This window comes from Camellia sinensis, chromosome 3, assembly GCF_055761805.1.
Source record: "Camellia sinensis isolate YWXY chromosome 3, ASM5576180v1, whole genome shotgun sequence".
Classification (NCBI taxonomy): domain Eukaryota; kingdom Viridiplantae; phylum Streptophyta; class Magnoliopsida; order Ericales; family Theaceae; genus Camellia; species Camellia sinensis.
The window spans coordinates 171735498-171749366 of record NC_138963.1 but is presented as its reverse complement, the minus strand read 5'-3'; the positions used below and the strand labels follow the sequence as shown (position 1 = coordinate 171749366).

The 13869-nt window shown below is 31.4% G+C and overlaps 1 protein-coding gene across 2 annotated transcripts; it reads right to left on the bottom strand.

Annotated features, from left to right (window-relative positions):
- Nucleotides 1–6944: 6944 nt before the first annotated feature.
- Nucleotides 6945–13138, bottom strand: LOC114258763 (ribonucleoside-diphosphate reductase large subunit). Of its 2 annotated transcripts, none has more exons than XM_028198759.2 (17): nucleotides 12493–13138; nucleotides 12258–12319; nucleotides 12083–12170; nucleotides 11669–11932; nucleotides 11340–11580; nucleotides 11052–11128; nucleotides 10688–10858; nucleotides 10167–10259; nucleotides 9931–10080; nucleotides 9751–9837; nucleotides 9466–9630; nucleotides 9259–9378; nucleotides 8633–8835; nucleotides 8404–8553; nucleotides 8177–8324; nucleotides 7692–7778; nucleotides 6945–7295 (listed from the first exon to the last, which is right to left on the bottom strand). In XM_028198759.2, exons 1-17 carry the CDS (start codon nucleotides 12718–12720, stop codon nucleotides 7197–7199), a joined length of 2433 nt encoding a protein of 810 aa, XP_028054560.2. In that variant the 5' UTR covers nucleotides 12721–13138; the 3' UTR covers nucleotides 6945–7196. The 2 variants fall into 2 exon arrangements, with proteins under 2 accessions (XP_028054560.2, XP_028054561.2); XM_028198760.2 differs by having other exon boundaries at nucleotides 9268–9378; nucleotides 12493–13097.
- Between the last annotated feature and the right edge of the window lie 731 nt (nucleotides 13139–13869).

The window sequence follows — 13869 nt, the reverse complement described above, 5'->3', positions numbered from 1 at the left end:
AAAAATTTATCCCAAACATACATCTTTTTTTTTTCTACCTTTTTTAGTCAAAAAGTGTTACTTAGCACATCCCAAACAATCATCAAAAATTACTAAAAAAGTTAAAAAGCTCATACTATTTGGGGAACAACAATGATTTAGACCACTAATTTTGGTGCTCTAATGGAGCACTAATGACATGGCAATGAACAAAAAAAATAAAATAAGAACAAATCAAGACCAAAACATCACATCACTGTGAGTGGAGCCCACTGCCAACTCATTAGAGCTACCTTTAGAGCTCAAAAGTTAGAGCTCCAAAGCATTTTTCTTTGGGGAAAGCTTGTAAGGGAAGTTTAGATGGCAAAATTATTATTTTGTCTTTTGAATTCAACTACCCAAAAGTCAAAAAATCATCAAAGGTAGAATAGTCATTTTGATTTTACTATAATATTTTATTACACATATTTTCATAAAAAGTTAAAACATTATCCAAACATACATCTTTTTTTGTTTTTACTTTTTTAACTAAAAAGTCAAAAAATATACTTATCTAACATATCCCAAACAACTTTGAAAAGATGAGACTTTTCCACAATAAAAAAATTTAAAATTTTTCTGGTAAACCTTAGAAAAAAGACTTAAATGACCTAATAGTTAAGTTACCTCTGTTTATTGTACAAGTTACCACCTAAGTAGATGAGGACCAACTACACGTATTGTACAAGTACCTAACTGGTGAAGTCTTGGCAATAAAACTTTGCTTTAGTTTGGCAAATAAGGAAAATTATTGAGTATTTTCGGAGCACTACGTATTTATATTCATTTGGTAATTATCATTCATAATGCTCTGTCATATTCCTTAATCACCCAATATAAAATTATAAATCTCATATTCTCCATCAATCATAATATCCTAGAGTACTAAATAACTGTACTCCAGAAATATTTAGTAACTTCCTAGCAAGTAATTGTGTCAATGAAAATTTAATTTATTAATTTTTTAAAGGCTTTTTCTTCAAGTATTACATATACATTGTATGTTCAAACTCTTGGAATTCAATTCCCATTGCTATTTTTGTGTTAACTCTTTAATTTTCTAAAGTAATTTTGTCTCACTCAAAAAGGAAAAAACAGTAATAGCAAGGAATGAACCCTTCTTCTTTTTTTCTTTTTTTTTTTTTGAGAAAGGATAAAATTGCATTAATAACCATAGATAGAGCTCCACGTACGATGATATAACAGACAAGAAAAAGAAAGCAACTACTAAAATGACCAACAAGAAACAACATGCACAACACCATATACCACAACCTACTTCAGACGAAGAAACTTCAAGACGGCAATCCGGACTTCATCAAACTCCTGCATTGTCTTTCATTGCAGGTTGACTTTTACTTCGTGAAGGACCACCCATTTCATTGCCAAGAAGAATGGTTCTGTGAGTCTTTGTTCTCTTTTTCAATGTGTATCTTAAAATAGTTTCTTAAAAAAAAAAAATTACTGAAATTGGGGAAAATGTTCTACTCCTTTTTAACATTTTTAGTTTTGGTAGCATGGGCTGCATTACGTTTTGAAATCTAGAAATGAAAAATGCATGTAGAAATTATGATAGTTGACTAGAAAGCGAGTTAGCAACAAACTAATCTAAAAAGAAAAATGCTAAACATATAGAATTTTTATACAAAAAAAAAACTTATATAGAATGATGTAATAATGACATATTTGCAATCAAGAATCATAGTAATGGACTTCAAACTTCTACTGAATGTAAATAAATACAACACATCATTCTAGATAAAATTTCTATACATAATTTATGTTTTCATAGCATTGTCCATCTGAAAATGATTTTTAAGCCTCAAGTGATATGCGTTAGGAATTAGGCCGAAAAATGGCTTGGGAGCTACATTCGATCATCGCTCAAAATTCAAATTCAAAATTTGAAAATAATCAAGAAAGCTCACCCAGTTTGGTTTTTGGTTTTAAAAATAGTTTTCTAAATTTGTATTTCATATTTTTGTATTTTTAATAATTTTATTAAAATCTTTTAATTAATTTTTTTTAATTTTTAGATTCAATTAATCTTAATATACTTAAAAATTAAAAAAAATTGTATAAAAAAATTTAAACCTTATTTTTTGATACAACAAAATACGAAAATGTATTAAATTTCGCATTTTTTGTATTTGGTTAATTTTTGGAGTATTTACACACAAGTCTTAATTTATGAACTTATACTCCATTAAGCCTTAATTAAGATTTTTTTGGACCTTCAAGTCCCATAAAATTTTTAATAATCAAAATTGTCCTTCAAACAATAATTATTCATCATTTATGATTGTTTATAAAGGAACATAATGATTTGACATTCATTTTGATTTTCAAAATTTTAAAATATCAACTTTCAAATTGAAAAAACTAGCTATTATGTGCCCAAAAAAATGTTTTTTTTTTTTGAAAAAATTAAATTACTTTTTTGTGCAAACTGAAAATTTTTTGTTTATAAAGAAGCATGATGATGGAACATTAATGTGCAAAATTGAAAAAAAAAATAAAATGAAAAAACTGATAACGTTCTTAATTTTAAAACTAAAAAAAAAACTAATAATCTTCTTAATTTTATTGGATAATTGAATCAAACCAATAAGTAAAAAGGCAAAAATATTTAATCTCATGTTCTATTTTTTTTCATCAATTAGTAAAATAATTATTTGGAACATTATTATGCAAAATTGATAATGTTCCTAATTTTAAAAATTAGAAAAAATTAAAAATATTCTCAATTTTACTAAATAAGACTTATTGATTCAAAAAATCTTAAATAGGACCTGAGTTACTATAACATTTGTAAATAGGACTTTTAGATAGTTAACTCTTAATTTTTTAAAATTTTTTGCACAAATATTATCTTTTTTTAATCGTATTTAGATTAGGTGTATTTAAAAAATAAAAACTGTGCGTAAAATATTTTTAAAATTACTAAAAACAAAAAATAAAAAAACTTGAAAAGTGAACTTAATTTTCTAGAACCAAATTTGGTAATTAGTTTTTTTTTTATTTTTTATTTTTTTATATTTAACTATCGGTAAGAGGGAATAAGAAAACAAGAAGTTAGAGTGCACAACTCGGGCACCGTGCCCTGCATAGAAAATCTTTCGATAAATTATAGATATCCTTCTTGAAATTTGTTTAAAGTATAGATTATTTCTGTAATTTAAAAAATTATAAATATCTTCTTATTAGAATTTTTTATTTAAAATAATTAATTATAAAAATAAAATTCATAATTGCTTTCCTATACAATAATAAAATTACTTAAATTATTAATTGAAACATATTTCTAGTATCATTAGAAACTGTTAATTGACTTGATGATTTATTAATAAAAGTGGTGATTTGTTATGTAATTAGAAATCTGAAGTGGTGGAATGTAATTTTCCAAACTACAAGGGGTGATTTATATTTCAATTAAACCTCAAGGGAGGCTTGTTTGAGGTGTCATAAATAAGTGCACTTTTTGTCTTTTTGGACTAAAAAGTTGAGGAAAAAAAATATAGATGTTTAGGTTAACTTTTTGACTTTTTATGAAAAAATGTGTATTAAAAAATTTTATAAATAAATGTGTAGGAGAAGATAGGGTAGGAGGTCATACGGAATGGCAGTGGTGACTGGCTGGGTGAGTACATGAGAAAATATTATTTCCTTCTCGGGTTTTGATTGGATGGCGTTGTTTGACCCATGGGAGCCCACCACGGGTCCCGTTTTTCTAATCTGAACCGTTCAATGTGTAAAACTCGTCGAGTACTATGTGTTTATAAAAAATCACTTTGATTGGATATCGATATCTATCTGATCGTGTTAGTTTTTTTGTTAACTATTAACTATATCACCATCCATTTTTATACAAAATTGATTTGATCATGTAGTTAGCGATATCCGATAGACGTGATTTTTTACAAGCATATAGTATTAGACGAGTCCTACATATTGAACGGTTCAGATTATCAAAATGGGACCTATAGTGGGCCCCAACGGGCCCAGCTTTACCATTCAATTTAGTGAATATTTTACTATAATTTTTTTTTGTTTCCCCGGTCACTTACTCCACCACGCGTCAGTACCAATCTTGGGGCTTTTTTTTTTATTTGTATTAATATTTGTATATTAATTTTTTAATATTTTTTTTATAAATAGTAATAACTTTTTAAGTAATTTTTTTGACTTTTTCAAGGTTGCCAAACCATATCTTATAATTTACCCAAAATCTTTTTAATCTTCATTACGCCTCATTTCCTATAAAAACAAAACCAAGAAATGTCGTGTTCTCATTTTTTTTTAAGATAGTAATTTCTTTCTTTTTCTTTTTTTTAAAGTAGTAGTAAAACTAGATGATAGGGAGAGTTGCATAAGAGCATCTCCAATGCACTAGGCATATAATACTTGTTAGTTAAAATGCCTAGTGTGATTCACTTTTTTCAATTCCAATGCACTAGGCATATGATTAGGCATTTTGGCTCAATTCATATTCACTAGCTACATGTAGCTAGCCTTCAACGCTAGGCAAAATGTATTCAATCATTAGGATCATTTCCCTCCATCTTTATTGTTGACGTGGCATTCTATAAAATTAATAGTATTTAGATGAATAGCTAAAATAAAGAGCATGGTTGGAGTAAAAACATAAAATAGTTGATAGGCAAAATAAAATATATACTTTATAGTAATATTTAGATAGGTAAAATGCCTACTACCGTTGGAGATGCTCTAACACACTATGAGAAAAAAGCAATGAAGGCTTAGAGCATCTCCAACGGTAGTAGGCATTTTACCTATCTAAATATTACTATAAAGTATATATTTTATTTTGCCTATCAACTATTTTATGTTTTTACTCCAACCATGCTCTTTATTTTAGCTATTCATCTAAATACTATTAATTTTATAGAATGCCACGTCAACAATAAAGATGGAGGGAAATGATCCTAATGATTGAATACATTTTGCCTAGCGTTGAAGGCTAGCTACATGTAGCTAGTGAATATGAATTGAGCCAAAATGCCTAATCATATGCCTAGTGCATTGGAATTGAAAAAAGTGAATCACACTAGGCATTTTAACTAACAAGTATTATATGCCTAGTGCATTGGAGATGCTCTTATAGCAGGGGCAGCCATTGAACGGCTAGAAAAAGCCCAAACACACTTACGCTCTATTTGGTCGGAAGATTTAGAAAAAAATTTAAAAAGATAAAAAGAAAATATGTGTGAAATTAGATAAAATATAGATATATTTTATTTACATTTTACTTATCGTTTTTATTTTTTTTCCAAATCTCTGTTTAAATTCTCCAACCAAATACAACATTCTAGAAAGTGAAAATGGATGCAGATTAGTTTCAAGTGAATGGGTAGATAAAGTGAGATTCAATTTATCTTTATTAAAAAATAAATAAATAAATAAACAATCCCATATAACATAAATAAAGAATAACAAAAATACAGTCAAAAAGCAACTAAGTATAAGTCTAAACAGTCTGACTCATGAAGTGAACTCAACAGCAATCACGGCAAAAAGAGAAAACCAAGATGATATATATCCACAAGGAGTCAATGACCATAACATGTCTGAGGAATCCCACAAATACTTGGAATGTAGGTTTTGCAATTCATTTTGGATTTGATTACTTCAATCTTTGTTTGACTAGTAAGAAAGAAAAAAAGGATTGAAAGAAGACAATAGAAACAATAATAATCATTCTTAAAATTTATACATAGGATTTCTCAACATGATTCTTGTACATTATTATTTGTTTCCGCTCTCTTGACTTTAATTGATAAACCGCATGAATCATCCTCTTCTTTTCACAAATCACTATCAAATCATTCCATCCAGTGAATTACACATTAAAAAAATCTTTAAAAAAAAAGCCTGTTTGTCGAGTTGTTTTAAAATCAACTTCACCAGTATAACTACTGTTGTTAACATTAAATTTTAAAAATCTAGTTTCCCTCAAAATAAGTAAAAAATATTATATATTAACAGCATCTACTAAAAATCTACATAGTGACAACGATAACAAAACCTTCTACTTTCTCCCCATGAAAAATATAGTTGGTGCATATCATAGAATAAAAAGAATTAAGTTCAAAATCAAAAGATGATTTTGCTTCAAAAATCACCACACAAACAGATGTTAAGGAATTGGCAAAGCATAGGCAACCGAGAATATATAAGCAAATGCTATTTTATATACAATACATGTTCTTGCAAACTCCGTTAACTCTGTACAAAATGAAGACTACCAAATTTGTCGAATGGTATGAACATGGAAGTTCATAAAAGACACAAATACATAAAGAAAGTTACTGAAGACTTGCACTTGTTTTAAAACCTTCTACAACAATACTCATTTTCTGCTGGGTTGTGCAAGGCAATTTGTTAACTAAACAAGCATTCCATTAGATTCTCGGGCAAAGGCCTTTAACTTCCGCAGGCCATGCACTCAACAATACGCTTTCCAAAACTCATAACCAAACAAATTTTCTTACTTTACATGTCAAATCAAACTTTCAAAACTCAATTTCACACTCAATTCAAAACTCAATTCAACACTCTCTTCAAAAACCATAACCAAATAAATTTTTTACACTCAAATCATAATTCCACAACTCACAAACTCAAAATACAACTCATACTCTCAAATCATATTTACAAAACTCTACCAAACGCAACCCTAGTTTCTCTCAAAATAAGTAAAAAATATATATATTAACAGCATCTACTAAAAATCTACATAGTGACAACGATAACAAAATCTTCTACTTTCTCTCCATGAAAAATATAGTTGGTGCATATCATAGAATAAAAAGAATTAAGTTCAAAATCAAAAGATGATTTTTGCTTCAAAAATCACCACACAAACAGATGTTAAGGAATTGGCAAAGCATAGGCAACTGAGAATATATAAGCAAATGCCATTTTATATACAACACATGTTCTTGCAAACTCCGTTAACTCTATACAAAATGGAGACTACCAGATTTGTCGAATGGTATGAACATGGAAGTTCTTAAAAGACACAGATACATAAAGAAAGTTGCTGGAGACTTGAACTTGTTTTAAAACCTTCTACAACAATACCCATTTTCTGCTGGGTTGTGCAAGGCGATTTGTTAACTAAACAAGCATTCCATTAGATTCTCGGGCAAAGGCCTTTAACTTCCGCAGGCCATGCACTCTTCCCGGTTCTGCAATGAACATACCACTTGAGCCTTAGCAGCTTCATCATCGTGGTCCACAATGACAGCATTTTCCTTTTGTCAACAAAACAACCAAGAAGTTAGTGTAATAAAATAAACAAAACATTCTAAAATAAATGACACATTTGGACGTCCTATTGAATAAAATCAATATGTTGTGCTTCAAACAACATTTGAAAGTCTAATAACATTAGTTGTCTGGTGTAAGGACCATTCAAACAAGAAAATTGTCAAGACATTGTATACGATTTGGAGAAAAAAAATAGTTTCAAGTTAATTCGGGCTATTCCCCCCCGTTCTCTCTCTTTTGGATAATGGCCCCATGGTAAAGAAATTATCCATGCCCTTCAAAGCTTTAAAAAAAAAACACACACACACACACACAAAGAGGACCATAATTGACATCCAATGGGATATCCACTTAAAATAACCAACATGCATATCAATTACTTTGTTAAGAAAGGAGGTATCAACAGTGAATTTGATTGCATCAGCCGCAGCACGTGTCCTCAGATAATACATCCCTGTCTTCAAACCCTTGCATGTCCAAAAATTGAATAATAAGTACTTAAAAAAGTACAGTGAAACTAATATGTATGCATAGACTACTCTTAGGCCAAGTTTGGGAAGACTAAATAAGTGCACTTTTTGTCTTTTTGGACTAAAAAATTGAGATTGAAAATATGGATGTTTGGGTTAACTTTTTGACTTTTTATGGAAAAATGTGTAATAAAAAATTGTAAAAATTGGTTTGTAGAGGAAAATTTGAATTGGGAGTTGTGCAGCCGTAATTGTTGACTTTTGGTGAATAGTGTTAACTTTTTAACTTTTTGAGTAACTTTTTGGCTTTTTGGCTTATTTGGGACTTCCCAAACTTAGCCTTAATATTAACATTAATAACAATTAGATCAATTTTCAAATTTTAGTCCAATTACCTTAGACCAAGCGTAGAAATGCAAGGAAGTCAGCTTCCCAGGATCAGGTTGATCCATGTGGATATTTAAGCTCTGACTCTGATCTATGTAGCACCCACGGTCAATCGCCATGTCTACCAGTGTTTTTTGTTTGATCTCCCACACAGTCCTGATAATTTACGATATACTATCTTAGTACTACACAAGATGCTGCAAACATATAATTAAGACAAGTAAATCATCCATACTTGTAAATAGCTTTCAGTTCTTCAGGAATCTCGGGGATGTTTGAAACTGAGCCATTCTCATAAATAATCTTGTTTTTTAGAGCAGAAGACCATAGCCTCGTCTCAGATAAGTCATGAAGGAGGTGTTTGTTCACCACCACAAATTCACCGCTGGAAATAGAAAGGGATAGATCATAAGTGCAGTCAAGGTCACTCTTTCAACAAACCAAATGCATGACAAAAGGCAAACCTCAAAACTCTACGACTATAAATGTTTGAGGTGTAAGGCTCAAAACACTCGTTGTTGCCAAGGATCTGGCTGGTCGAAGCAGTGGGCATAGGTGCTACAAGAAGGGAATTCCTAACTCCATTCTTTGAAATCATTTCCCTTAAAGTGGGCCAGTCCCACCTGTCAGATGGCATCACAGCCCACATATCCACTTGAAGAATTCCCTAGACAGACAGAAAGAAATGCATAGATAAATATAAATATTATATAAAGGACTGTTGCATGTGTATTTCACATAATTTATCTAAGCATGTAAGATGTAACATGCACTGAACAAATTGTGGCTCTCTAATAATTATTGTATTTGAAGTCTGAACATTCCTGCAAAAGCCACTCTCCTATCTTTTCACAAGATCATAAAAAATGGTCACAGTGCAATGCATGAGGAATGGTACATCCAATAAGACTATACTATCAATTAGTTGAAAATAAGTGAACTCAGAACATTTGAAGCCTAAATGATTTGATCAATTTGACCCATCTAATTGTTTGTTTTAAAACACACACACAAGCTATGGAAAGAGAAAAGATACTTGTGGCTTGACAGTCTTGACTCTGACAATAATAGTATATTGAGCAAGACAAACCTTGCTCACCGGGCTCCCATGATATGTCTCATATGGGCCATCCTTTGCAGCCATTGCAGAAGAAGCTTTCAGTGCATGGTAGTATATGGTCTCAAATATGTCTTTGTTTAGCTGCTGTGCCTACAATCAACAAATCAGAATGTAAGTCAAAGTAGTCGAACAACTTTAAGCTAAACCAAAACAATCCCAGTGAAAGTAAACCCATACCTCTGGTGAATCAAATGCCAAGCCAAGCAAGATGAAGGTATCAGCAAGACCCTGAACTCCAATACCTATCGGTCTGTGTCGTAAATTTGACCTCTTTGCTTTTTCAACAGGGTAGTAGCTTATATCAATTGTTTTGTTGAGATTTGCAGTAATTGTTGCAGTAACCTACCAATGCAGGCAGACAAAGGTAAAAAAAGAATCACATACCAAATTCTTTGAATTTAGAATTTTTTTGATTCTCAAAATGAAAACAAGGAGTCCAAAATAGAGCACAAAATAACAAACCTCTGCTAACTTGTCAAAATCAAAATACCGGTTCTTGGAATCTCTACTTCCAACCATCTTCGATGGCTGTGACTCAATTGGAACCCCCTGTATAACCAAAAATAGTAATAGTTCCAATTATATAACCATTGAAATGAAAAGTAAGCTTATTACGGCTAAGCAGGTATCTTAACGACTGACCTTCTCCCTGACATATCGTGGTAGAGCAATGGACGCTAAATTGCAAACTGCAGTTTCGGTTGGACTTGAAAACTCAATAATCTCTGTACACAGGTTTGAGGACTTAATGGTGCCCAAGTTCTGCTGGTTACTTTTCCTATTGCAAGAATCCTGAAGGGGAAACAAAAATCAAAAATAAAAACCCAGCACAAATAAATAAAAATAGATAAAATGAGGAGCTTGCATTCATAGTTTACCTTAAAAAGCATGTAAGGAGTTCCTGTTTCAATCTGAGAACTAAGAATCTCAAACCAGATTTTCCTAGCAGAAACCACCTTCTTTGCCTTGCCCTGAATCAAAAAACAGAAGATTCAGTTGTCCAATACAGATTGGGTAAATTACAAACACACCCCCGAGGTTTACTTAAATTACAAATTACCCCTTGCCCCCCTAAGGTTTCTAATTTCATAACAAATAGGTCCTTTTATTAATAAATCATCAAGTTAATTAATAGTTTTTAATAATGATAAAATTTTATTTCAATTAATAATTCAAATAATTTTATTATTGTATAGGTGAACAGTTAGCAATTTCACTTTTTCAATTAATTCTGTTAAATAAAAAATTCTGACAGGGAAGTATTTGAAATTTTCCAAACCACGTGGGCAATTCGTATTTTAAGCAAACCTCATGGGGTGTATTTGTAATTTACCCAAAAAATATTATGATTAATCCTACATGAACTTTTGAACTTTTTGAAGGCAAATCATCTATTTACCTCTTTTTCATACCGAGTGTATAATATCTCAAATTCATCACCCCAACAGTCAGCCAGTCCGGGAGCCTCATTAGGGCAAAACAAGGACCATTCCCCATCATCTCGGACTCTTTCCATAAAGAGGTCAGGTACCCAAAGAGCATAAAATAGATCACGAGCCCGGTGTTCTTCCTGCGACAAAATAATATTGATAAGGTATTTAAGCTAACAGATACCTTAGAGCTATAAGGGAACTAGCACTGCTCATATTTAAACACCAGCATAGAGAATTTCCTGTATGCATAAGCAAAATTCAAAATTTTCTAGATTGAGATTGACAATTCATATGATTGACAAGTTGACCTCAGTATGGTTTTTATATTACCTTTCCATGGTTCTTTTTCAGATCTAGAAACTCAAAAATATCAGCATGCCATGGTTCCAAATATATGGCAAAAGCACCTGCAAGTACAACAGAAATGAAGGCAACAAAAAGTCAATTACATAGAATAAATAAAAACAAACTATTTGGGGCTAGATAAATTTGCTTCGCCGTTCACTCCATCAATGAACCATAATTTTAGTTGATAGAGAGTAGTAATTAAACCTTACAAACAGATACCAATTGTAGGCAAGGGAAAACAAAACAGGAGTATGAAAAGCATGAAAATACCCTTCCTCTTGCCACCTCCTTGATCAACATAACGGGCTGTGTCATTGTAAACTCGAAGCATTGGGACAATGCCATTAGAAGTCCCATTTGTTCCGCGGATATAACTGCCTGTTGCACGGATATTATGCACAGAGACACCAATTCCTCCTGCTGATTTGCTGATAACAGCACACTCCTTCAAAGTATCATATATTCCGTCAATGCTGTCTTCTTTCATACACACAAGAAAACAGCTACTCAACTGCCATACACATCAAAGAAAGTATGTAGGTACAAAAACAAAAGAAAGGAGCAAGAACTTTAAATCAGTGTACATTATTAAATTATACTTGGGGCTGTGGTGTTCCCGCATTGAAAAGTGTTGGAGAAGCATGAGTGAACCAACGTTGAGACATCAAATTGTATGTTTTGATAGCAGAGTCAATGTCATCCTTGTGGATTCCAACAGAAACCCTCATTAACATGTGCTGTGGCCTTTCTACAACTTTACCATCAACCTTCAATAGATAAGATCTTTCGAGAGTTTTAAAACCGAAGTAGTCATAGTCAAAATCTCTGTCATATATGATTTCACTGTCCAATCGAGCAGCATTCTGAAATTGCAAAAATAAACAAATAAAAAGAAATAAAAAGAAAAATATCCAAATTACTATTCTATATAAATAAATCATGTTGTGCCCATCTCATAGGATTTATGGAAATACTTGGTAGCAAATGTTAATTGAATCTTCATAAGTGATTACCTTCATGATAATCTCATAAACATCATCAGCAACAAGAGAAGCCTTCTGCCCAGATTTCTTATCACAAAAGTAGTACATGACTTTGATCCTGCATCAGCCATCCATTACAACCCACTTTCTCCATAACAAAACATTCCAAAATCAAAAAACAAAATCAGCTAAAATGAACACTTACGTCTCCGAAAATGATTTCATAGTGTTCTTATGCAGATTGGAAACAGCAACTCTAGCAGCTAACTGCTTTGCAATACAAGCAGATAATTAACAAATAAGCAAAGATCAACTTAAACCCATCATCAATATCCCTCAATTAACAGTCAACATCAAACATAACATAAAAGTTGTTTATTAATCAAAACACTTCACAATTCAGCAACCCAGATAACAAAAACCCGAGCACTAGTACGTACTGAGGCATAATCAGGGTGGTGGGTGGTCATGGCTGCAGCGGTCTCGGCAGCCAATTCATCAAGTTGGGTGGTGGTGACACCTTTGTAGACCCCAGCACAGACCTTCTGGGCCACCAGTACAGGATCACAGTGCTCTGAACTGAGCCCATAACTCAGTTTCTTCAATCGAGCAGTGATCTTGTCAAAATGCACCGATTCTTGACGACCATCTCTCTTTATCACATACATATCTTTATATACGCAACCCAAACAACAACAACAAAAAGTCCCAAGTGAGCGATTACTGAGTGGGGAATTTCGTCGAACACGTAATGAGCAGAAAGGGTTGGGATGATTGGAACATTGAATGAGTGATTTATATGTGTATATTGTGCATATGTTTCAACAGAGAAGGTGTGTGAGGGAAGCAGAGTGCGCGAGAAGGAAGAGGAAGGGATTGGTATTGGAATTTCCAATGGTTGGGTTTTTGGTCTGTTTTTAAAGTGTTACATGACCCGATCGCTGAAAAAAAATTTAAAAACTGGCTGACGTTCAAAAATTCAATACCATATTACCAATCACTTGCTCTTCCTTCTCATGCACTCTGCCTCCCTCTTTAAAAGGGTAAATTATATTTAGGAAAATTCCATTTAAATACTAGTGTTATTCTAATAAATAAATATATTTAGGAGTTGTTGGGGTGTCCTAAATAAGTGAATTTTTTATTTTTTTGGACTAAAAAATTGAGGAAGAAAATATGGATGTTTGGGTTAACTTTTTGACTTTTTATGGAAAAATATGTAATAAAAATTTGTAAAAATTGATTTGTAGAGAAAAATTAGAATTGGGGGTTGTGCAACCGTAATTGTTGACTTTTGGTGAATAGTGTTAACTTTTAACTTTTTAAGTAATTTTTTGACTTTTTAACTTTTTTTACAATATGCCAAACTTGACCTTACAAATGAATGGTCTATAATGAGTAACATTGTAATGAATGAATTTTTTATTTATATAATATTACAAAAAAAAATAATATCATCATATCTTATCTACTAAAATGCATTTTTGTTTTTGTTATTTCAATATTTACTCACTATCTCCATTAGTTTTAATCGATTTAGTTTTTTAAAAAAAAAAAAGGTAGCGTAATTATATAAAATGTGTATGGCTAACTTTATTTTTTTTCAAATTTTGAGTGTAATTTACCTTAAAATAAACTATACAAATAAAATTTAATTTATAATTTTTTTTCTTATAAATTGATTTGAAGTTTTGAAATTTGAAATAAAACAGACTAAAATTATAGAAAAGATTAGTCTAAGATCTCTCTCCCATTTTTAATAATGTAAAAAATTCACAATATTATTTTATGATATCTAAAGTTCCTCAATCCACGCA